The sequence below is a fragment of the Zea mays genome, chromosome 1, assembly GCF_902167145.1.
Source record: "Zea mays cultivar B73 chromosome 1, Zm-B73-REFERENCE-NAM-5.0, whole genome shotgun sequence".
Lineage (NCBI taxonomy): Eukaryota > Viridiplantae > Streptophyta > Magnoliopsida > Poales > Poaceae > Zea > Zea mays.
The window spans coordinates 54,887,909-54,912,684 of record NC_050096.1 but is presented as its reverse complement, the minus strand read 5'-3'; the positions used below and the strand labels follow the sequence as shown (position 1 = coordinate 54,912,684).

The 24,776-nt window shown below is 45.8% G+C and overlaps 2 protein-coding genes across 16 annotated transcripts in view; one reads left to right on the top strand and one right to left on the bottom strand.

Moving 5' to 3' along the window:
• Positions 1 to 13,695, bottom strand: part of LOC103634613 (ABC transporter B family member 25, mitochondrial) — a 30,770-nt gene extending 17,075 nt beyond the window's left edge. The window contains exons 1-6 of one of the 3 annotated variants that reach the window (XM_008657089.4): positions 13,381 to 13,695; positions 12,217 to 12,635; positions 7,565 to 7,777; positions 6,989 to 7,175; positions 6,694 to 6,755; positions 3,331 to 3,374 (exon numbers count right to left, since the gene is read on the bottom strand). In XM_008657089.4, coding sequence (XP_008655311.3) covers positions 3,331 to 3,374; positions 6,694 to 6,755; positions 6,989 to 7,175; positions 7,565 to 7,777; positions 12,217 to 12,635; positions 13,381 to 13,693 — 1,238 coding nt within the window. In that variant the 5' untranslated portion in view covers positions 13,694 to 13,695. Of the gene's footprint in view, positions 1 to 3,330; positions 3,375 to 6,693; positions 6,756 to 6,988; positions 7,176 to 7,564; positions 7,778 to 12,216; positions 12,636 to 13,236; positions 13,332 to 13,380 lie in introns of those variants that run through there. The other 2 variants (XM_008657092.3, XM_020546364.3) reach the window with 2 other exon arrangements.
• LOC100191594 (uncharacterized) lies at positions 12,916 to 16,606 on the top strand. Of its 13 annotated transcripts, XM_008670137.3 has the most exons (7): positions 12,917 to 13,603; positions 13,727 to 13,808; positions 14,299 to 14,358; positions 14,458 to 14,505; positions 14,602 to 14,747; positions 14,858 to 15,247; positions 15,800 to 16,606. In XM_008670137.3, the coding sequence occupies exons 5-7, from the start codon at positions 14,742 to 14,744 to the stop codon at positions 15,887 to 15,889; spliced, it is 486 nt and encodes a 161-aa protein (XP_008668359.1). In that variant the 5' UTR covers positions 12,917 to 13,603; positions 13,727 to 13,808; positions 14,299 to 14,358; positions 14,458 to 14,505; positions 14,602 to 14,741; the 3' UTR covers positions 15,890 to 16,606. The 13 variants fall into 13 exon arrangements, with proteins under 13 accessions (XP_035821358.1, XP_008668359.1, XP_035821373.1 ...); XM_035965480.1 differs by having other exon boundaries at positions 14,602 to 15,247; XM_035965542.1 differs by lacking the exon at positions 14,602 to 14,747 and having other exon boundaries at positions 13,470 to 13,603; positions 15,800 to 16,589.
• Positions 16,607 to 24,776: the final 8,170 nt, after the last annotated feature.

Sequence of the window (24,776 nt, the reverse complement as noted above, 5' to 3'; positions counted from 1 at the left end):
GACCTTCCTCTTCATCAGCGTCCACGCCTCACGGCAATGGTCGCCAACGGCGAGTGCGTCTCATTCGTCGATGTCATCTGCGACGCACCGCTGACTATCGACGACGACGCCTTCCTCGCCGACCTCTTCGTCATGCCATTGGTGGGCTATGACATGGTCCTGGGCACCAGGTGGCTCGGTGTCTTGGGCCCCATCGTCTGGGACCTCGGTCGGCGCCGGATGACGTTCCAGCACTAGGGACGCGCCATCTCCTGGAAGGGCATGGCATCCTCCAGCGCGACAACCCTGGGCGCCACGGCAGCGGGAGAGCCCTCCTCGACAAGCTCCTGGACTCCTTTGGGGACATCTTCGACGCGCCCACCAGGATGCCCCCCAAGCGTGCGCACGACCACCGCATCACCCTCAAGGCAGGCGTGCAGCCGGTGGTCGTCCGCCCGTACCGCTATCCGACGGCCCACAAGGATGAGCTGGAGCGGCAGTGCGCTGCCATGATCGAGCAGGGCATTGTCCGCCGCAGCGACTCACCGTTTTCATCGCCGGTCCTCGTCATCAAGAAGCTCGACGGGTCATGGCGCTTCGGCGTCGACTACCAAGCCCTGAACGCGCTCACTGTCAAGGACGTGTTCCCCATACCGGTGGTCGATGAGCTTCTCTACGAACTCCACGGCGCGCGATTCTTCTCCAAGCTAGACCTCTGATTCGGGTACCACCTGGTGCGGATGCGACCGGAAGATGTACACAAAACCGCGTTCCGCACCCACGACGGTCTCTATGAGTTCCTGGTGATGGCATTCGGGTTGTGCAACACGCCAGCGACATTCTAGGCCCTCATGAATGATGTACTTCGGCCTTTCCTTCGTCGCTTTGTCCTGGTATTTTTTGACGACATCTTGATATATACCAAGACAAGTGCGGATCACCTTTGACATCTCCGTGTCGTCCTCTCCGAGCTTCGGCAACAACAGCTCTTCATCAAGCGCGCCAAGTGCGCCTTCGGCGCCCCCTCCGTCGCCTACCTCGGCCATGTCATATCTGAGGCAGGCGTCGCCATGAATCCTGCCAAGGTGTAGGCCATCCTCGATTGGCCGACACCCGGTTCGGCTCGAGCGGTGCGGGGCTTCCTTGTCCTAGCGGGCTACTACCACAAATTCGTCCACAACTACGAGACGGTCGCCGCGCCGCTGACCGCCCTCCTCAAGAAGGACGGCTTCACCTAGGACGATGCAGCAACCGCTGCGTTCACGGCATTCAAGGCCGCAGTCATCACGACCCTCGTCCTCGCTATGCCGGACTTCTCCAAGCTCTTCGTCATCGAACGCGACGCGTCGTCGCACGATTTCGGCGTCGTGCTCGTCCAGGACGGCCACCAGGTCGCCAACTTCAGCCGTCCCATCGCCCCCCGACACCACACCCTCGCCGCTTACGAGTGGGGACTCATCGGCCTCATCCACGCGGTTCGGCATTGGAGGTCGTACTTATGGGGGCGGCGCTTTGTCGTCAAGACCGACCACTACAGCCTCAAGTACCTCCTCGATCAGCGCCTGGCCACGATACCCCAGAACCACTGGGTCGGCAAACTCTTGGGGTTCGATTTTTCTGTGGAGTACAGGTCAGGCGCAACGAACACCGTCATTGACGCCCTCTCCCGCCGCAACAATGTCGATGGCGAGTTGCTGGCAATCTCGGCACCCCGCTTTGACTTCATCGCTCGCTTACGGCACGCCCAGGCCACTGATCCGGCCCTGGTCGCCATCCATAACGAGGTCCACGTCGGCACACGCATGGCGTCGTGGGCAGTGGTCGACGATATGGTCACCTACGACGGACGCTTGTGCATACCGCCCGCAGCACCACTCCTGCAGGAGATCCTGGCAGCCGTCCACAACAACGAACACGAGGGCGTCCACCGCACGCTACACCGCCTCCAACGCGACTTCCATTTTCCCAACATGTGTCGTTTGGTGCAGGACTTCGTGTGCACGTGCGCGACTTGTCAGAGGTACAAGTCGAAACACCTGCACCCGGTCGGCTTGCTGCAACCGTTGCCAGTGCCCGCCATCGTCTGGGCAGACATTGGCATGGACTTCGTGGAGGCGTTGTCCCGGGTACACGGGAAGACGGTCATCCTCTTCGTCGTCGACCGCTTCAGCAAGTACTGCCACTTCATCCCGTTGGCGCACTCGTACATCGTCGAGTCCGTGGTGCAAGCATTCTTCACCGACATCGTTCGTCTCCATGGCATTCCGCAGTCCATCGTGTCCGATCGCGACCCGGTGTTCACATCGGCATTCTGGCGCGAGCTCATGCGCCTCATGGGCACGAAGATGCACATGTCCTCCGCCTTCCATCCCAAGACGGACGACCAGACGAAAGCTGCTAACCGCGTCATCGTCATGTACCTGCGCTGCTTCACAAGTGATCGTCCTCGACAGTGGCTTCGTTGGCTGCCATGGGCTGAGTACATCTACAATACGTCCTACCAATCATCATTACACGAGACGTCGTTCTGGGTGGTCTACAGCCACGATCCGCCCTCCATCCGTTCCTACGAGCCCGTGAGACTCGGGTGGCAGCGGTGGCCAAGGAAATGGAAGATCGTGAGGCCTTCCTCACTGACGTCCGCTATCGCCTAGAACAGGCGCAGGCGTTGCAGAAGCGCCACTACGACCGGCAACATCGGCTGGTGTCGTACCAAGTCGGCGACTGGCGCCTCCGTCGGCGCGCGGCCATCTCCCTTCCACGCTCGGCCACGGGGAAGCTCAAGCCCCTCTTCGTCGGGCCCTATATATGTGTAGCCAGCCGGCTTAAGGATTAAGCAAAGTTTATTCTCTCTAATCTCTCCTCTCCACTCACCAATAAAGCCTGCGACTGAGGGGCAAAACCTCGCCGAAGAAGACAGGTCGTGACTAGGAACTGCGTAGTTGAGGTCCTGCTGTCCGAGGATACTCAGCCCTTGACAGTTCAATTAAGAATTCTCCAGCTTGAACCAAAGTTAAAAAGTGTGTGCGCGCATAACAAAAAGGCTGAATTCTCATGACTTGTTTCCACAGGTATCTATTAGATAGCTGTTCTTTTCCTCAATGGGCTTAAATGAAATTGTTGTTATGAAAATAGTGCACCCCCTAGAGTTTTGTCACTTCCAACAAATATTCTCAAATTCTTAATGTAATCAAACATCCACTGGTTATCTGATGTTATCCGCATAACCTTCTATATTACTTTAAGTTATGATGTTTTTTTTGCAAAAATGCCATGAGTTAAACAAATTAATTATCCCTTCCAAATACTGAGAAAGTGAAAAACATAGGAGGGAGAATTTCCTACAGGTACCTTAGATGATATCGAAGATCAAGCTCATGCAAGTGAGAAAATACCTACAATAACAAAAGCTCACGAGATAAGGTAACCAGAATTTCAACATTTAATTTTGTGTTCAGCATCAATAATAGAAAACAGTCTGTTAGATGACCTGTACTGGGCCTTGCAGCCCAGGTCTAGTCGGGCAGCCTTTTCAGGCTGTGTGCCTTGGGCTCCAAGTCAGGCATATATTGTAGATTGACTTGGTACTTAGCAAGGGATATCGGAGGACTATAAGCCACCCCTATCCCTGACTATATATGCATGCTCTATTTATCTCCATAATCAATCTAGTAATTCTCGCTGCACACCTTTGCTTTGACAATCAGAAGTAACCAGTGCCCAAGATAGATTAAAGGTTGATGCTTCAATTATGATTTCAATTTCATCATACGGAAAAAGTGCAATCTTCAAAAACAACTTTAGCTAAGAAAATATTCCAATGCGCATATAAGCATCACAGCAATAACATGTCCATTCAACCAACATCAACATCAACATAGCCTTTAAGTCCCAAGCAAGTTGGGGTAAGCTAGAGTTGAAACCCAACGTCACCAAAAGGGAAACAGAGAGAAAGGGTAGGGAAAAGCTTTTGAGAGCACTAAAAGGAAAAAGACCTAATCACGGTTCGGACAAGTGGATAGCTTATTTCCAAGCACTTCTATCCAAACACAACTCTATTGGGATATTCCATTCCTTCAAGTCCCTTTTGATTGCCTCCTCCCATGTCAAGTTTGGTCGACCTCTACCTCTCTTCACATTATTGTCTCGCCTTATGATGCCTCTATGCACCGGTGCCTCTAGGGGTCTCCGGTGGACATGCCCAAACCATCTCAACCGGTATTGAATAAGCTTTTCTTCAATTGGTGCTACTCCTAGCCGATCGTGTATGTCATCGTTTCTCACTCAGTCCAATCTTGTGTGCGCACATATCCAACGCAACATACGCATCTCTGCGACACTTAGTTGTTGGATATGTCATCTCTTAGTAGTCCAACACTCAGCCCCATATAACATAGCAGGTCTAATCGTTGTCCTGTAGAACTTGCCATTCAACTTCTGTGGCACTCTCTTGTCGCATAGGACTCCCGATGCTTGACGCCATTTCGTCCACACCGCTTTGATTCTATGGAATACATCTTCATCAATATCACCATCTCTCTGTAGCATCGATCACAAATAAGGAAGGTGTCCTTCTTTGGTAATACCTGGCCTCCCAAACTTACATCTCCATCCTCACTAATTGTAGTACCAGTCACATATCATATACTTGGTTTTGGTCCTGCTAATTATAAATCCTTTTGACTCTAGGGTCTGACACCATAACTCTAGCTTTCTATTTACTCCTTCACGGCTTTCATCTACTAGAACTATATCGTCAGCGAAAAGCATACACCAAGGGATATCTCCTTGTATATCCCTCGTGACCTCATCTATCACTAAGGCAAATAGATAAGGGCTCAAAGCTGAACCTTGATGTAGTCCTATGTTAATCGGGAAAACATTAGTATCACCATCAGTTGTTTGGACACTAGTCACAGCCTTGTCATACATGTCCTTGATGAGCGTAACATACTTTGTTGGGACTTTATGCTTATCCAATGCCCACCACATGAGATTCCTAGGTACTTTATCATTATCATAGGCATTTTCCAAGTCGATAAAAACCCTATGCAAGTCCTTTTTCTGCTCCTTATATCGCTCCATGACCTGCCTCATTAAGAAAATTGCTTCCATGGTTGACCTTCCATGCATAAATCCAAATTGGTTCATGGTGGTCATTTCTCTCAGACGATGCTCAATAACTCTCTCCCATAGCTTCATAGTGTGGCTCATGGGCTTAATCCCTCGATAGTTGGTACAACTTTGAATATCTCCCTTGTTCTTGAAGATTGGTACTAATGTACTCCTCCACTCATCGGGCATCTTGTTTAATCGAAAAATATGGTTGAACAACTTGGTTAGCCAAATGATAGCAATATCCCCAATGCATTTTCACACCTCTATTGGGATACCATCCAGACCCACCGCCTTGCCCCCCTTTCATCCTCTTTAAAGCTTTTTTGACCTCTGATTCTTAGATCTTGTGTACAAAGCATCTATTTAAATCATCAAAGGAGTCATCCAATTAGATGTCCATAGTCTCATTCTCACCATTGAAAAGATTGTCAAAATACCTCTGGCACCTCTCTTTGATGTCTTGTCCTTTCACCAAGAGTTGATCCATCTCATCCTTAATGCATTTAACTTGGTTGAGCTCCCTCGTCTTCCTTTCTCGAATCCTAGCTATCTTATAGACATCTTTCTCCCTTTCTTTTGTACTTAGTCTTCGGTAAAGATCATCATAGGCTCGACCCTTTGCCTCAGTCACAGCTCGCTTTGCAGTCTTCTTTGCCACCTTATACCTCTCTATGTTGACCACGCTCCTGTCATGGAACAAGCTCCTGTAACATTATTTCTTCTCTTTTATTGCCTTTTGAACATCCTCGGTCCACCACCAAGTATCCTTAGATTCACCAATGCTCCCTTTGGTCACTCCAAACACCTCTGACGCCACCTTCCTAATACAAGTTGCCATCTTCACCCACATGTTGTTTGCATCTTCTTCTTCGGACCAAGCGCCCTGCACAAAAACTCTTTCCCTAAAAACTTCGAATATCTCCCCTTTGAGTTTCCACCACTTCGTCCTCGCAGTTTTGGCTTGTTTAACCCTACGGGTACTGATCTGAAAAAGGAAGTCAGCCACCACAAGATTATGTTGGGACACAACACTCTCTCCAGGTATCACCTTACAATCTAAACAAGCTTGTTTATCTTCTCTCTTTGTGAGCACGAAGTCGATCTGGCTCCAACGATGGCCACTGCTAAAAGTCACCAAATGAGAATTTCTCTTTCTGAAGAAAGTGTTGGCTATCACTAGGTTGTAGGCTACAGCAAAGTCCAAAATATCCTCTCCTTCTTGATTCCTACTACCATACCCGAAACCTCCATGAGCCAGCTCATAACCTACATTTGTTGAACCTACATGACCATTGAGATCTCCTATGAAAAGCTTCTCATTGGTGGGTACCGCTCTGACCATGTCCATTCAACCAACAACAAAAAAACATGCATAAATACATAGAACACAATACTGCAGAAAAAAATCCATATGATCACTCAATCAATGGCTGGAAGTAATTGTACTTATTTCATGAATACAGAAATACACAGGAAAACTACAATCTGCCAAAAAAAAAAGATCCATATTGTGTTTAATTATCTGGACAGCTACAAAGAATGGACAATATAAAGATGAGTGTGCATGGAAATAAGACAATAAGTTCAAACATTTACCTTTCTGGATACTGAACGGATTGCTCTCAAAGTCACTTTAGAAAATACAGCGTTTCGCAGTTCTGGGAACACAGAAACCATCACAAGGGAAAAAAAGATTAAACAAAAGGCAATCCTGTGCATTTCAAGAGGGGGGTGGGGGGCAAAGAAGGGGACCTAGAATGCTTATTAGTTATTTACAAGCTCTGATGAGCTTCAGCGTCTTTTTTGGGTGAGTGGGGGGGTGGGTGTTTTGTGCATGTATCTTGTGGGGATGGTGGGGAGCAACTGATGACATATAAGAAAAGGTGTTTACCTGTACAGGCTGATACTCCTGATCGTGCGATTCCATATCCTATCAGAACAGCTGCTGGGCTTGCAAATAGAGCCAATAGGGTGGCATTAGTTTCAGTGAATGATGCCAGGGAAGCTTCAGCACCACCAAGGGCTGCAAGCCAGTCGATAGCTAGCTTAAACAAGAAAGGCACTTGAACATTTATAACCTGGTGTTCATAGCAAATGCAAAGGGCCAAGTAAGAAAGCTGAGCAGTCATGCAATAACTTCCATCTTTTTAGTTCAGCCTGTTTTATCTATCTTCTATCCTATTAGTAGGGACACTGTTCACCCTCTTGTTTAACAGTGACAGTAGATGGCTAGTTGTAGCCTTGTTTACTATGAAACAAGATGAAGTGTGGAATCTGGTGAAGAACAGTCTAAAGATTCGCATCCAACAAACAGATTGCATCGAACTTGTCAATTTACATTAGCGTAGGGCAAGTAAGTCCTTTTCATAAAGGAAAGGGGGAAACAACAATGTAGCACAGGTAATGGATCTTCTACAAAAATCCAAAGGGACTTTTCAAATTGGAGGGAGTAGATTTATGCCTTTACCTTTGCACCAACTAACAGGACCAACGACAAGGCAACCCTAAAGCGGAAGTCAGGGCTGTCATTCAACAATAAGTACTTCCCAAGGTTTTTCAATATCTGAGAATCAGCAATCTCCTCATCAATATCCTTTTTTGATGCATCTTTCTGGACCTTGTCACCAACTGGCTTCTTAACTGTCACAGCATTGGCGGATGTGGAGAATGCATTACCTCTCTGCATACATAGCAAAATTCACAAAAACAGACTTTGAACGCATTCCTTAACAACAGAACAAAGGCAACATTTTGGCCTATGGCCTTTTTGCATCTACCTTACGAAACTAAAAGTTTTTTGGCTCGAATTATCTAGAGCCTTGATGGACTAAGCCAGAAGCAAACCTCGATAAAGACAACTTTATAGAAGTGAAGGCTATGCTTTTTTCTGCTTTTTTACTAAGGGCAGGAGTTATGCCATTCAATTAAGGAGGAAAGAAGGTTTAGATTACAATAGCGGAACCACACTACGCCTAATCAGGGCACAAGGGGATTATACAAGTGAGTAAGGTCTCCTTCGAACAAGAGTGTGGGATATACAAGTGAAGCCTATTGATAGGATTGTGGATCCTACCGGGGATGTCTCGTAGAGAATAGGGGTGAGATGATGGAGTGGGCTGGAGATCCCGGCGTCGGGACACCGTGAATGGGGCGTTCCTGGTGCAGAACAGAGAGGAGGCAGGGGCTGCTGGGCGCAGGTACTGCTGGGTGCTGCACAGAACAGAGAGGAGGCGAGAGGGGCTGCTGGGCGCAGGTAGCAACAATGGTTGCTTCTGCTTGATTCCATTAGACGACCACTTACAAGTATTTATATCCCTGCCAATGCTTATCTTGATCTAAGGATAAGAGATCTGAGATCTCTTCTAATCCATATCCAACTAACTTGAGATAATCTCTCATCTATATCTAACTAACCTGAGATAATCGCTCTTCTATTAGATAAGCCCTATCTAATCTCTCTGCCCGCCCGTGACTTGTGGTCGGTGCCTATAGTGGTGCCCAACCATAACATCTCTCCCCGTCTGCACAAACAGCTCGAGAGGACGAGCTGGAAGTCGGGATAGAGGCGACGAAAGTTCATCCACCCGGATCAGTACATGTTGCAGCAGAGATGTTGGTCGGGATATCGTTGTCAATGAAGTCGGCCGACTCCAAGTAGAAGAGGCATTGACAGGCGTGGTCGTGGACGTATGGCTCGTCGCAGTTGTAGCAGAGTCCTTGACGCCTACGTTCTTGTTGTTCAGTCGGAGAGAGACGACGGAACTGGCGAGCACGATCACCGGTTCCTATCGGGGCTTGCGTGCTGCCCAGGTGCCGGGGCGGCGTTTGCTGCAGCAGCGCGCCCAGCGGGGCTCGATTTGGAGCAGGCTGGCCCTGGCGCGGCAGGGGTTCAACGCCCCGTGATGTCGGGGCCGGCGGCGACGCTGCTGCGCGGGTCTCGAAGGCCCGAGCCAAGTACATGGCCGACTGGAGGTCCCGCGGCTCGCGAAGCTCGACGTCGATGCGGATGTGGTCCGGGAGCCCACCCACGAACAACTCAGGCTTCTGGGATGCCGAGAGGTTGCGGGAGTGGCACAACACTATGTTGAAGCGGTCGGCGTAGTCCTACACTGTGGAGGTGAACAGAAGGCACGCCAACTTGGAGAGGCGTGTACCCCACACGGTCAGCCAAAGCAAAGGGAGCACAGCTCACGAAAGCGCTCCCATGAGAGCATACCCTCGTCCTGCTCAAGGGCATAGTACCACATCTAGACTGCGCCTGTGAGGTGGTAGGAAGCCAGCCATGTGCGATCCGAGGCCATCGTCCGCTGCCTCAGAAGAACTGCTCGCACTGATTGAGCCAGTGGAGGGGATCTGCAGCGCCGTCGTAGGTGGAGAACTCTAGCTTGTAGAAACGGGGTGGGGTCATGGTGGATGTTGTGTCCGGGGCGATGCCCTGGCATTACGGGATAATAGGGCTGCCACGGTCATTGGTCGGCTCCATGTAAATCAAGGTTCCATCGACCCCGCCATAAAAAACCTTGTTGGGGCTAGGGTTGGGTGGTGTGGTTGTGTTGAGATTGTCGCCATCATGTATTGGGGGGTTGTGGTGGTGGCAGGATGTATGACGGAATTGGCGATGGTGGCATGGGCAGGAGGTGGATGGGGACGGAATTCTTGGTTGTTTGGGTGGGCCCTAGGAGTTGAGGAACCGACACCGGTGGTAAGGATGGTGGCGATGGATGGAGGTGGTGCTGTGTTGGGTTGATGGATGGCAGGAAGGTGGTGATGGCCGCCACGGAACGGGTGAGATCGGTGACTGCTTGTGCGACGGATTCCAGGGTTATGGGTGGTGTGGGTAAGGGAGAATGGAGGGCAGGGGATGTGGCGGGCGGTGGTGGGGGCGCAGGTGTCGCTGGTGGCGTGGAGGTGGTGGGTGGAGGAACTGACATTGCCAATATCAGATTGATAGGATTGCGGATCCTACTGGGATGTCTCGTAGAGAATAGGGATGAGATGATGGAGTGGGCTGGAGATCCCGGCATCGGGACGCCGTGACTGGGTGTTCCTGGTGCAGAACAGAGAGGAGGCGGGGGCTGCTGGGCGCAGGTACTGTTGGGTGCTGCTAGAGATGGCAATGGGTACCCGAAACCCGAAACCCGATGGGTTTTTACCCCATTAGGGTACGGGTTTGGGTCAATTTTCATACCCATCGGTTTGTTAATGGGCATAAATGTATACCCGACGGGTTCATGGGTACGGGTTTGTTCCTATAGTACCCAAACCCGTGAACCCGTGGGTTTTTTAAACCCGATCAAACCTAGTGTATATTGTCATTTTATTTTATAAACGAACAACAAACTTGTTATCTACCTATTTACTTCCTTTTTTTATCAAATAGTGAATGTAATAAGTAGTTGGTGAGTGTGTTGCTTGCTTACTATTATAGTTATTACTAGCGTTATATGTGGTGGATGTATAACTTAGTGTAAGGTAACTTGATTATACAACTTATTATTTGTATTTAATTCTCTCTACTAATATTTTTTATACCAAATCATGAACTCGTTGTTCATTACATAAATTTTAGACCATGATCTCATTAATCATTACGATACTTATTGATTATAAAAAGAATAAGTATATTGGAGATAAAACCCGCCGGTAACCCGTGGGTACCCGCTAACCCGATGGGTACGGGTTTGGGCAAAATTTCAAACCCGTCACGGGTATGGGTTTTTTAATGGGTGTAAATATTTTTCGTGGGTACGGGTTTGGGATAGCAAAACCCGGCGGGTTTGTACCCGTTGCCATCTCTAGGTGCTGCGCAGAACAGAGAGGAGGCGAGAGGGGCTGCTGGGCGCAGGTAGCAACAATGGTTGCTTCTGCTTGATTCCATTAGACGACCACTTACAAGTATTTATATCCCTGCCAATGCTTATCTTGATCTAAGGATAAGAGATCTGAGATCTCTTCTAATCCATATCCAACTAACCTGAGATAATCTCTCATCTATATCTAACTAACCTGAGATAATCTCTCTTCTATTAGATAAGCCTTATCTAATCTCTCTGGCCGCCTGTGACCTGCGGTTGGCGCCTATAGTGGTGGCCAACCATAACATCTATACTTTCATATGTCTTTTTACATCCATAAAAAAATAAAAGTGTAACAATACAACAACTCTCCCTAAAAGCAACTCCAAGAGCATATTTATAAATCATAGCTAAATATAGAGTTTTGTGGAGAATTTTTTTTAAAATAGACAACTTCTTAAAGGGTGGGTTAACCGACAAACTCTCTAAATTTAGCCTTTCATGGAACTTGTAGTGCACGTGATCCACCCGACGCCACCAGAAACGAATTGCCGGACGTGCAGCTGCAGTTTCATGCCATCAGCGAATTGGAGGCCTGAAGACTGCCACCGCGATTTCCACTCCCAGGCTATGGACGCACAGCCGCAGTTCCTGCCAGCAGTGAATTGGACACCTGAAGACTGCCACCGCGAGTTCCACTCTCAGGCTATGGACGCGCAGCCGCAATTCTAGCCAGGTGGGAGTCGAACGCCTGTAGCTAAGACTGCCGCCGCAACATGCATCAACGCCCTGTAGCCCTGTACGCCTGTAGCTGGTCGTGGTGGCGAGGTACGGCATGTGAGCGGGAGAAAAAAGCGAGATCAGGGAATTGGCACAAAGGTGGTCGGTGGGAGGTTAGGATGGTGCAGAGATGGCGAGTGGGAGGCCCTCGGCAAATATGCCTAACGAGGGGGAGTAGATGACGAGCCAGATAGAGAAGAGAGGTAGATGACGAGTCTGTTGGATGCCATTTTGATTGGATTTCTCTTTTTTTACCGAAACCAATCAGTTTAGCGATGCTGTTGGAGTTGCTCTAAGGCTCTGATCGTCAACAATGTTTTCTCTATGTTTTGTTTATCAACAAAGCTATTAAGGAATCACTAGCGGTATCAGCTTGTTAGGAAACCACTAGCACTATTGTCCACTGTTTTACTGCCAAATATTCATCTATAACTACGCGTACTTAAACATATGTATTTTAACAAAAACAAGTTCGCTAGCATCCATTACTGCCTCCAGACAGACCCGAATCCAAAAAAAAACTGCGACAATAAGAACAGATTACCGTATCTCGTTGAAGCCGCGCGCCGTGCAGCTGGTAGGCAGAGTCCGGCAGGAAGCTGCCGAGGCTGCCCAAGGGGACCCCTTTCCCAGGCAGTACGCCACAGTTCGATCTGAAGCCTCCGAGGAGAATGCCAAAGAGAGGTTTCGGCACGAACGGCCTGTTGGCTCCGGTCAGCCGACGAAATCCGGCAGCGGGGGAGGTAGTTTGGGAGGGATCGAACCGGAAGCTGCGGACGAAGTGACGCGCCGCGAGTATGCGGGAGCAAGGCCGCATAGCGCCTGGCAGCAGCGGCGAGCCGGCGGCGGCCGCGATGGGTAGGGTCAGCAGACGAAGCGTGAGTGCTGGAGGCGGAGTTGGACTCCCTCTGGCCGTGGAGAATTGGGTCTTTTCCAGTTTTCCTCCTCTTTTCTTTTGGTTTCCTTAAAAACGTTTAAAAATCAGGTGTTGGTACTTGATTTTAATCATTTAAAAGTATCGAAAACCAAGGAAACATAAGTTGAATATCAAAATCTTCATCCTATAATATAACACTCGAAGTGTTAGAACAAATGATAAAGGTTTTTAAAAAGAAACATAAATGAAATGATATGAAAAAAGATAATGCGAAGCACTATATGGAACGAACAAATGATAAAAGTTTTTAAAAAGAAACATAAATGAAATGATATGAAAAAGATAATGCGAAGCACTATATGGAACTTATCGCATATATCTTAACACTTTATTCATCTTTTCTTATATTAAATAATTACAACTATGTCTTCGGCTTTTTAAGAACAAGAACCTTGAAGGTAGCTTCGGAAGTTAGACAAATAAGAGTTTGTTGCCAAAAAAAATATTTTATACAAGATATTGTTCATCTATTTATAGAGGAGATAAACCGCCTTTGTACAAAATTATAAATCTCTACTACTATTATGTGAATACTGTAGGCGTCCACAATCGCGTGGTGCACGTTCTGCCGCTCTGCTCACGCCCGCGGCCGAACCTCCCCCGCATCCCGCAGCCGCCGACGCTCACCTTCCATCCTCCGCGCAGCCACTCATCCCGCAGCCGCGATCCCCGCGGCGCTCACCTTCCATCCCGCAGCGCGCACCTTCATCCTCCGCCTTCCATCCTCCGCACAGCCACTCATCCCGCAGCCGCGATCCCCGCGGCGCTCACCTTCCATCCCGCGGCGCGCACCTTCATCCTCCGCGACCGCTCGCGGATCTCTCATCGACGTCGATGCTCCGCGATTAAGGGGATCCGAGGCCAACAAACAGCATGGCGCTCCCCGCGGCGGGCGGGCGAGGAGGCATGCGCGGATACTCGGCAGGATGCTCCGGCGGAAGCGGAGCCACCTCCCCGTCGGCCGCCCGTGTTCTACAGCTCCGTGTTCGCGCAGGTACGCCAGCCGCTCGACGAAATGCTGTGGTTGCGCTGACATATGCTGCAAGGAAATCTTTTTTTTGCCCATATGTGGGGTTGGTGGCATGGCGTTTTTCTATTTGGACTTTTGCGCGTGCAGATCGAAGAGATCGGGTGGAAGCAACTGGTGAGCGCCACAGGAGAGGGAGTGTCCTGTACTCCTGTCTCACCTTCCGTGTCGTGTAAGGATTCATGTTGCTGCCAGTCGGCACTAACCTCTTTCTATATGTTTATATTGTACGAATGTTTGGAGAAAAAAACTACTGCCGTTCAGGTGGTTGAGCAACGCTGGCGCATTACATACTAAATTTTGTCAGTTTGATAGTTGTTTGAAAAGGTTATTTCAGAAACCTGTCTTTGTCCGAATGCAAGAGAGAGAACAGACAGAGCGAATCTTCCATTGATCATCAGCACACGACATGAATTTTTTTCTTATCAATTTCCACCAATCTTTGTAGGGTAAAAACATCTCTGGAGATGCTCTAACATCCCATTCTGTCTCTCTGCTATTGTCTTTAAGCGCCAAAACTTATTGTTCATTTGATCTCTTTTCATGTACACAAACTCAGCACGGAGCTCAAGCTTTGTTTTTTTACTACTACTACTACTATCCTGTACTACAGTAGTATGAAGTATCGTATCATACTCATGCTCTGTATTTATATTTGCTAGATTCTGGCTATGCGCCATCCTAGGAAACTCGTATTAGCAGGCTGTTTAACTGCACTAAGAGTGAGTATATTCTGAATTTTACATGCTGACATATGGTATCCTTTTATTATATGTTCAATTTTTAACAAATAATTTAATTGATTTAGTTATTAATTTTAGGTCATGACAGCTGTATCGACTTCTCTAGGTTGGGTTGCACCAAATCTGGTAAGCTACTATAATGATTTTTGGGTGTCTACTATGTCAAGAAGGCAAAGTAGTTATTTCTTTTGTGTGTGTCTGTTTGCTTCCTGCAATGCATAGAGCTGTCATGACAAAAATCATGATGCAATACAAGCAGAATATGCTTCCTGAAAGATAAAGTAATCACAAAGTTGAGGCAGATAAAATGGTTGAGCAAACCAATCAATCTGAAGTTAGCTTTGTGAAGGCTGAGCATCTAAATGGAGGTAAAATTCGGCAGACACGCATTGAGGATTACTCCTATGACAAGGATGTTGTAGAGATCAAACTGCCAGACACAGATCTTTCTTCTGATTACGGTGTCCATTTTGTCAAGGATGTCTGCATTGATGAAGGAGTTCTTCCTGATCAAAAGATTTCATCAGAAAAGCAAGTAGACCAAAAAGTGTCTATAAACTTTGATTCCAGGGAAGAGATAAGTGCTGACTCTACAAAAACTGCACATGAGTTGAAATCGGAAATAGTTGTCCTACCTGTCAAGTGTGATACTCATGACAATATTGTGGAACAGAACTCCTCATGCAAAAAGCGTGATCTTGAAGATAACAATACTACAGATGTATCTACCGAGTCTAATGATGAGGGATTAAATCCCAAACAATTACCATTTCATGAAGTTGCACAAGATTACCAGAAGGTTGATAGTGTCATTTCGGAGAGCAATGAAAATCAGGACTGGCTTTTCACTGGAGATGCAACCCATCAGGTATGCAACTACTTAAGTTATACAAGATAATATTTGCAACTAATCTGTACGATCACCACTTCAGCCCTTGCAATTCATTCTTGCCTTCAATGTGTATCATATTGTTTGATGATTATATGTAAAATGTAAATTATCTGTTCTGTTCGCCAAAAAAAATGTGATTTGGCATTACATCTGTAGTTTATTTGGCTCAATAAATGAGCAACTGCATGTATAATTTTAACTATTCCATCACTTATGTACCTCAACACCACTGGAGCACATAACATGATTGATCTCTGTTACAAGTTCATCGAATGATTGTTATGAAGCTGGAATTGGTATCGCGTCAGAGGCCAGTAATTTATCATTTTAAAAACCGGCACTACATCTTGCAAAAAAGGATAATTTATCATTTTATTACGTTGTATACGGACTAATAGTTTATCATTATATTATACCGTATATCTACTAATATTTTATCATTTTATTATGTTGTATACTGAGTAATAGTTATATGTGCTGGAATTTTTACTCTTTGTAGCATATGACAACGTTTGACTTCTCTTTTAGGGACTTGAGAAATATGTTATGACAAAGTTGTTTAATCGAGTATTCGCATCAGTCCTAGAAGATGTGAAGAGTGATGAAGAACTTTTTTAGAATTAACTTGTACGAGAATGAAACATCCTGTCTGGTATGAGAATTAACTTCCCTCGTTTTTGGCATTTTTTGCTTGATGTATTGCATCTCTGGCAAGCTGCACACATGAATAGGTTTCTGGCAGAAACTGAACCAGGATTGAATTGTACTTGTGTCTTGCGTTGGGTTGGTCTTTTGGATCTTTCTATGTATTATGTCTATACTTTGTAGACTACTGGCCAGCCACTCCATTCACGTATTACTCTTCCATTGTGAGTTTTTGCTCTTCACTTTCTTATCACTCACAGTCACTCAGCTTCTCACATTTCCACACAAGTAGTAGTTAAGGACACATTTAGTTTCGAAGGACAGTGAACTTTGTATGATTCATTGTGAATCTGCTGATCTTCAAATTGGACAACAAATGTATACTCCTTCCTATTAGAGGTGGTATTGTGACAGGAGATGTCCTCAGCGTCCCATTCCACAGCGTCTACGGACTTCTGGAGGAGGCTCGCCATAGTAGCAGTTCTCTTCCTCCCAATGGATTGGTTAATTTGGAGCTGGTCACAACCAACAGGCTACAATAATACGATGGGCGGATCCAACAATGTAATGGTGTAATGGGCTTGGTCATATGCTTGGAGGTTAAGAAATTGACTTGCTGGACCAATGTAACCGTATGGCTGATATAATTAATTTCGTAAACCTTCTGGATGAATAAATGATCTAGCATCAGTGGCATTGTCGTAATTAAGTTACCTTATCTATCTAAACCTAAATTACGAACCTGAAATAACACTCATTACCATATAGGATTGGCATAACAATTTTGTATTAATTATTAAGTAATTTATTATTATTATTAAATCATTCCAGAGTGGCCATCCACCCTACAATCTCTACTAACTATTAAGGCAATAGTGTAGACCACCACCCATGCCCCCGCTCGCCCCCCTGATCTCCACGCACGCGCCCGTCGCCTGCACCCGCGCCCTTTGCGTCCCCGACATCCACGCGCCTCGTCGAGAATCCCGCCGCCCACGCCCACCCCCTCCAACATCAACGCCGCTCCCTTCGCGTTCCCGTCATCCACACACCTCGCCGAGAATCCCGTCGCCCACGCCCACTCCCCCCGACATCCACGCCCGCTCTGGCGCTATTCCTCCCCCTTTCTATTCTCTACTGCATCGCACGACGCTACACAGCTTCCCACAACCCCACTCGCAAAAATCTAACCCCTTCCCCACGTTGTTGTGCCCCACCTCGACGTCGCACCCTACCTCCTTCCCCCAACACCGTATTCAGATGTTGAGTGAGTATAGCTTAATTCCAACACTCGCACCCTACCTCCTTCCCCCAACACTCGCAAAAATCTAACCCCTTTCTATTCTCTACTGCATCGCACGACGCTACACAGCTTAATTCCACAGAAGTATTCAGATGTTGAGTGAGTATAGCTTGTGGCCTATCTTATGATCATACTCATGTGTACTTTAGTTTAGAGAAGTCACAACGGTTTTTTAATGTCATAATGTTCTAGGCTCTTGTTTTTTGAGATACAATTAGTTCATTGCACCTAACATATTTTGTTTTTTAAGAAAGAAATCTTCATTTGATGGTTTAGATCCATGTAAAGGGAGGAGCATGCTTGTGGCTACACTTATGGGTATCATCACTTCATATGTGATAATGCAGACTACTCATTGTTTTAGCCTTTACTGCCTGTAGATGTTGATACAAGAGACAGTGGTTGGTGTCCCCCTCTCACCAGAAGCCATCTCAGCAGACATCATGGACATACAGTAAGATGCTTTTATCCTTGCTTTCTATACCCGATCTTTAGAATTGAGGAAGTGGTGTCCTTGTTGATGAAAATATGCAAGAAAGTGCAGCAAAATTCTCCAGGGCAGCTCTAATCGGTTGACTAGAAGGTGAGCAAAATGTCAACATCTTTGGATTTATTTGGGCATTGATCGATATATATTGATCATTTGTGTTATATAGGCAGTTTGTCAAGAAAATTACACCGAGGAAGAAGAAATATACTTGATGTATGAACTTTGGGTCGGCTATGTATTCAGTTATGTATGAACTTTGGGTCAGTTATGTATTTATCATGTTTTAATTTGTGATGTTGATTAATATTCTCTACATATTTATCATTGTTTATTTTTTTAATCAATGACAAAGCACATGTACAATCTTATATATCTTTTAAGGTATGTAAATACCTATTTTTAGTGATGCTAACAAAAATATAGAATAATAATTAGTGTTTTTGCATCATATTGATTCCGTAGCAACGCACGGGCATACACCTAGTATATCTATAAAGCTTGTACATCCAATTTACAAACAACACAAGGCTTGTAGGAGTTGTTTGGACACAATTGCTGCATTTATCCTTGGTTTTCTTTGTTTACCCTATCCTTGTCACCTGGGTAAATTAAGTACGCTTAAAAATGCTTAGGCCTAACGGTAGAAGTCGGGTGATTTTCTGTCACCTACGAGATATAGGTGATTACCTTATGCTTGGTTTGAACAGTCATCGGGTAATATCCATAATAATAATAATGAAGGTTAAATTTGAGACTGGGCAGAGCCTTGTGGGGAATGTAGGCCATAGTGATCCCGCCTGTGTCGATTAAGGACCGTACTGTTGTGGCCCCTTGAGTCATGTTGAATTTACGCCTAAACACTTAGTTGATCGGATAATTTGTTCCGACTGCGAAGCCAGAGTACTATTCTAGTCGGATTTGACCTCGTGGTGCACTTACTGGTGTGGGTGAGGAGTGAAGGGGACACGGCGAGATGACTCATGGTGTATGATACGCCCTGACCCTCTGTTAGTCGGACGGTCCCTGGGTATGGTGACCCCTGTGGAATCCACGATGTGTAACTAGGCTGCTACTGGAATGAGTGTGATGGTGATCATGTCCATGAAGTATTGTGGGTATGGTTTGTGTTAGGAGTACCCCGCTAGCTGGTCAGTGATCGATTTGAATCGTCATCGCTCCTGGATAGTGAGCACTTGGCTTGAGCTATCTCATCGTAGTAAGAACCATGATTTCTATGAGAATGATGATAGGGGTTAAGAATGACGAAACTTATGATTAAACCCAAGGGTTGGGTTAATCTTGTTTGGTTACTTATCAACAGTTTTCTTAACTTGATTCATCACTAAAGTCATAATTAGACTTATAGTGAATTCAACAATGTTCATTTAGAGAATTAGGTGCAAATCTAGTTTTGCAGCAGAATATGTATTAATATTGAACTGCTAAAAGTGGATGAATGAACTAGATACCCTTTTAAGCTATTAATCACTACATTAATTCCTATTACTCTTACAAAACAAAGAGCCAACCCCATATAAAGCTTTGCATAATCTTTGGAGTCTTTTACTTTCTTATTTCCTGGTTTTGGGCGGATCAGTCTAGCTGAGTACATTCTAGTACTTAGGGTTCTATTCCCAATGTTGTTGCAGATGGCCAGATGTTTTATGCATACTGTGAGCACTGCTTATACCCGGCTACGGGAGATTACTAAGCCATGGGCATGGCTTCTCCATTCTTATCTCATGCTTTTGGTGGGTTGACAACCCTAATGTTGGCACTGTATTTTGAAAACCCAACTGAAAGTAGCCTATAGGGGGGTGAATAGGCTACACCTGAAATTTTCCACTAAAAACTTTGAAATAGTGTCAAATTCAAGTTGCATTGGTGCAAACCGGTTTAGTTGATTTTGTTTACAACTGAACAAGTTTGAACCTGCTCAACTTAGATTAGATAAACAGTTAAACAAATATGACGAAGTAGTTAGAGATTATGCTTAAGTCTTGCCCTAGAGAGAATCCACTCAAATAGATTGACAAATCGGTGTGAATTGTTTTCACACGATTTGCACATAATATAATCGAATATGAACTAACCAACCAATTAAAGTGCTTATCAAGAACACGCAAGAACACACGATTTAACCCGAGGTTTGGCAACCACCACAAAGGTGTCCTACTCCTCGTTGAGGAGCCCACAAAGGGCCGGGTCTTTTCCAACCCTAATCCTCCACAAGTCGACCACCAAGGTCAAGGCAATCTCTTCTCAAATTTGCTCAAAGAGCGGGTGATACAAACTTCTTGGGGTCGTCCACAAATTTGGAGACTCCCAAGTAACCTCTAATCGTCAAGGAACACAAGGTTCCAAGAGTAACAAATCCGCACAAGGTTAAGTTTGCAATGAGCTCGAGAGTGAAGAGAGTAGGAGAATCAAGATGAAATCAACAGTGTGTTAGATCGACTTCACCTCACACCAAGGATCCTTTAAACGATTGAAGGGGATGCGATTTCGGGTGTGAGAGGTGAAATGAATGCCTTTGTTTGGAGGTTGGTCAGCCAAGAATTCGTGGAAGGGCAGAAGTGAATGAAGAGAGAGAGTGTGGGGGGTATTTAAAGGATCCCCCAAAAGCTAGCAGTCGTTGGGAGAAAAGGACCGAAAACCGGTTGAACCGGTTTCCACCAGGGGGTTCTCGGTTCACTGATCTACTCAGCCGGAGACTCGACCGGGCTCAAAATCGGTTGAGCCGGGCCCAAATCCGGTTGAACCGGTTTTCAAAAAATATCTGCACACGACTTTTCTGACAGCTTTTGACTGTCAGACTGGTAGGACAGAGGTGGCAGAAGAAATAGTCCAGAAATCGGTTGAACCGGTTTTTGAAGCTGAAGAGCAAGTTTTGACAATTCTGAAGTGAACCAAGGTGGAACTTTTGTGGGGAGTAAGAGTGATTTTTCAAAGGGCATTCATGATCTAGAAAAGTGTTCTCTTAGATGATTTTGAAGGAACTTGAGTTGAGCTCATTGCATAACTTACTTAACTTATTGCGGATCCCTCTTAATTGAACGGCGATTTCTATAACGCAAGAATTATAAAATGAATACTGACGTTGATTTCAAGCACTTGGAGCATGCCATATGATGTAGAATTTAAATCCGATGTGCTTTATATTTGCATACTCATAAGATCTGTGCTTCTCCTGTCTGTAGAATAATTGTGTACATGCTAGGAGCAAACTTGTTAGAATCTCTGTTTGTTTTGTCATTTAATCACCAAAAACCTCAATTAGGGTTGATTGCGCTTACAATCTCCCCCTTTTTGTTGATTGATGCCAAAACAAACTAGAGTAGAGATAAAAATTAAAAAGTAAGAACACTGGCGAGATATAAGTATTTGTGTATGTGCAGCTCCCCCTAAATATGTGCATGAGTTTTGTGATATTCATATTGACTTGATATGTCAATTTGCAACATATTTGGAGACAGTGAACAACCAACACAATACACAAAAACTGAGGGATGCAACAGAATTATATAAGATGTGATGATAAAAGGAATAGCATTACACAAACAAGTCCATCATTATATAGCATAAGATATGAAATGGTACTGGCTATTACAATAAGGTCATCACATCATTAAAAAGTTTGTGGTTCTAGGCCATCACCACATGCATCACGATAGTCAGGCGAATAAAATTATTACAGGCCAGGTGTTCATTACAACAATTAAAAGCGCTGCCAAGATGAGAATCCTTCTCCCCCTTTTTGGCAACTAGCACCAAAAAGGAGAGAACCATCAGCCACAAATCACCACTTAGGAGGAGGCGGACCAAAGAATTGAGTTGCCAAGTTAGCCGCAAAGTTTTCTTCCCCAGGCTAAGCTGGGGGAGGATAGCTTCCTGAAGGATCATGGGGAGGAGGATATGAAGAGGATTGACTCGGATCCCCCTGGGGGGAGGCAGGACAAACTGCTCACGGTCATCAAAATATTCTTCGTCTTCTTCTTCATCTTCAGCTGACATAAAGGGCACCCCATAGGTCTGCTGGTGCCATTCATTGATTTCTGGTGGCGAAGGATGAAGAGGCACATCAGGCGAGCGGGGAGCAAATGACATACCCATGGAAGAAGCTTGACGACGGAGGTTGTCGTCAGTCTCCCGCTGACGCCTAGCCAGCTCATGCACATCGGAAGATATGTTCCTGCACATGGAAAAGAATGCTACAATACCATGGGTCAGACGTGCACCCATCCCGCGACCACGACCTCGACCACGACCACGTGGTGTGGGAGATCCGCGACCAGGAGATGGACGCGAGGGGCCGGCAGTAGCAGGTCCACGAGAGCTAGAGGGAGCTTTCCTCAGACGCCCTGCTGGATTGTTTGGATCAATCCAGAAGGGGGTGTATGAGAGATGTCTTGTTCCTTTGTCAAAGCGAAACTGAGTCACCACTTCAATCATCTTCATAATGAAGGGGGCGTGAAGACATCCCTTGAGAGGGAAGCAGGCAGCATGAATGATTTCTTGCCAAATCATGTCAAATACATTGATACTTTCTGAACTATTTGGCTTCATAAATGAGAGCAAGACCTTGCTCTCTCCCAGGACATTCATTTGGTTACCTTCTTTTGGAATGAGAGTCATTCTGCAGAGAGAGTTAATGTATCTGTAGAACTTATGCAGATTGGTTGACTCCCAGTATTTATCAGTCTCAGAGATATGAAGATCCCTGGCTTCATCCTTGGTGGGAGGACGATAGTCATGAATCTTAATCTTGTCACCAGAAATATCGCCATCAGAAAATCCAAGGATATGAGCAAACCTCCGGTAGCTCACCTTATACCAGCTGCCTTCGATATAGAAATTGAGATAAGGAAAGTTATAAGGACTTTCCTCATCAGCCAGCTTGATCCAAAGGGTAGAATAGAACTGAGCAATAACTTCATCACTCCAATCATATTGGAATGTCATAACGTTCTTCATCCTCTTCCTCTCACAGGCCCTCAAAGCCTGTGTCATCTCTGGATCACCAATTGCTTCACATCCTTCCCAGTTAATATATCTCTGATGCAGAATAGGCTGATGCTTCTTGGGAAGAATCACAGAATTGTAAACATCGACATGTTGGAGGGTCCAGAACCGATTACCATCGATCCTAGCATCATGAATACGTAATGTAGGGTTTTGGAATCGAATGTCCTGGAGAAGGGCAGACCCTCCGCTGGCAGTGAAATCTGTGACAGGCTCATTTGCAGATCTACGAGCCTCCGCCCTGTGAAGAACCAACCCCTGGAAAATGGGTGTGTTGGCAGAGGGGAGATCAACTTCATCATCCTTGCCTCCGTCATCATCGCTAGTTGGCTCCCATGCCTGTGGATTGGCCGCGGGTCGAGACCGACCGGAGGGATTCCGGTCCGTTCGACCGCGAGCACCATGAGACCCTGAGGCCTCACCACCTTGCATCACATTTCTGGATCCTCGCCCACGCTTGGATCTAGAACGCGGATGAGTTTCTTCACGAATTTCTTGATCATCATCGGAGTCAGATTCAACTACTGACGGGTTCCTACGATGCACCATCCTTAAGATAAAAAGGAGAACATATGGTGAGCTAGGAGATCGATGTTCAAGGATTTTAACAAACACGTTTGAGTAAAGACGCGTATGATATTGAGCATGCACTTCAACCGTTCATGTGAGCGGTTCAACTACAACGAACAATACCAAACTACTAAACTCAAACAACGTTCGAGACAAAACAAGACAGTTTAAGTGTTGCAAGCACCTAAACTACATAGTATCATTGAAAAAGATACACAAGATAATCAAGAACGGTGTGAGATCGAGTAAAAATATAAGGAAATAAGGCAATACCTCGATCTGACGATTCAACCACAGAAATCCCAACGAAAAGGAGGGAGTTGATGGAGGAGGCCTGAGAGGAACAAATATCCAACAAACTCCCTAAGGATTTGATGGCTCGAAAGGGATTTGGAGTGTGGTGTGAGTGTGTGAGAGAGAGAGGAAAAGTGAAGGCGACGGCGGCAGTAAGAAATGAACGGGTAAAGAGTGAAAGAAGGCAGGGGAGGAGAAAAAAGGAGGAGGAGGCGGCTGGTCAGCGGACCAAAACCGGTTCATCTGGTTTTACTGCAGTGTGAACAGTAAAAGCGCGTAGAAAACAACGTTGACTGCGCGGAAAACCTGCCACCCTGACAGCGCAGTCTGCGAAACTGACGGCACAGACTGCGGAGCTGACACACAGCGCGGACGCAGAGGCGACAAAAAACGGTTCTCACCAGAGGAAAACCGGTTGAGTGGTCTACTCAGCCGGTTTACTCAACTAGATTTTAGATATAGCCCTGTAAGGCCTAAAACACAATCAATATTTATGACATTAGTAACTTTGGCAATAAAAACAGGATTTCACATGTCATTTTGTGCATAAAGAAATTTTATATCAAACAATTATGATTCAAATTTTAGTTTTAAGACACGTTTCGAGAATCCAAGATGTTTAGTTCACTCCTTAGAAAACAAAACCTAGTCTCATCAAGGGGTTTTGTGAAGATATCGGCTAGTTGATTTTCAGTGCTCACATGAAATAATTCGATATCTCCTTTGGCTTCATGGTCTCTCAAGAAATGATGTCTAATATCAATGTGTTTGGTTCTAGAGTGTTGCACAGGATTGTTTGCAAGTTTTATGGCACTCTCATTGTCACACAGTAGTGGAATCTTATTAAACTCACAACCAAAGTCTCTAAGGGTTTGCTTCATCCATAACAACTGTGCACAACATGCACCAGCTGCTATGTACTCAGCTTCTGCAGTGGAAAGTGCAACACAATTTTGTTTCTTGGAACTCCATGACACTAAGGACCGCCCAAGGAATTGGCAAGTCCCAATAGTGCTTTTTTGATCTACTTTGCAACCGGCATAGTTTGAGTCAGAGTAGCCAAGTAAATCGAAAAGGGAGCCTTTAGGATACCATAATCCTATGTTTTGGGTGTGGACTAAGTATCTTAGGATTCTCTTAACGGCAACAAGATGACAATCTTTAGGATTAGCTTGAAAACG

What these genes read in the sequence shown, in the direction of transcription:
- LOC100191594 (XM_035965465.1), top strand. Translation starts at nt 14,687, where the DNA reads ATGGTTGAGCAAACCAATCAATCTGAAGTTAGCTTTGTGAAGGCTGAG. An exon ending in CTGGAGATGCAACCCATCAG is followed by an intron (nt 15,248 to 15,799) that starts GTATGCAACTAC and finishes CTTCTCTTTTAG; the next exon opens with GGACTTGAGAAATATGTTAT.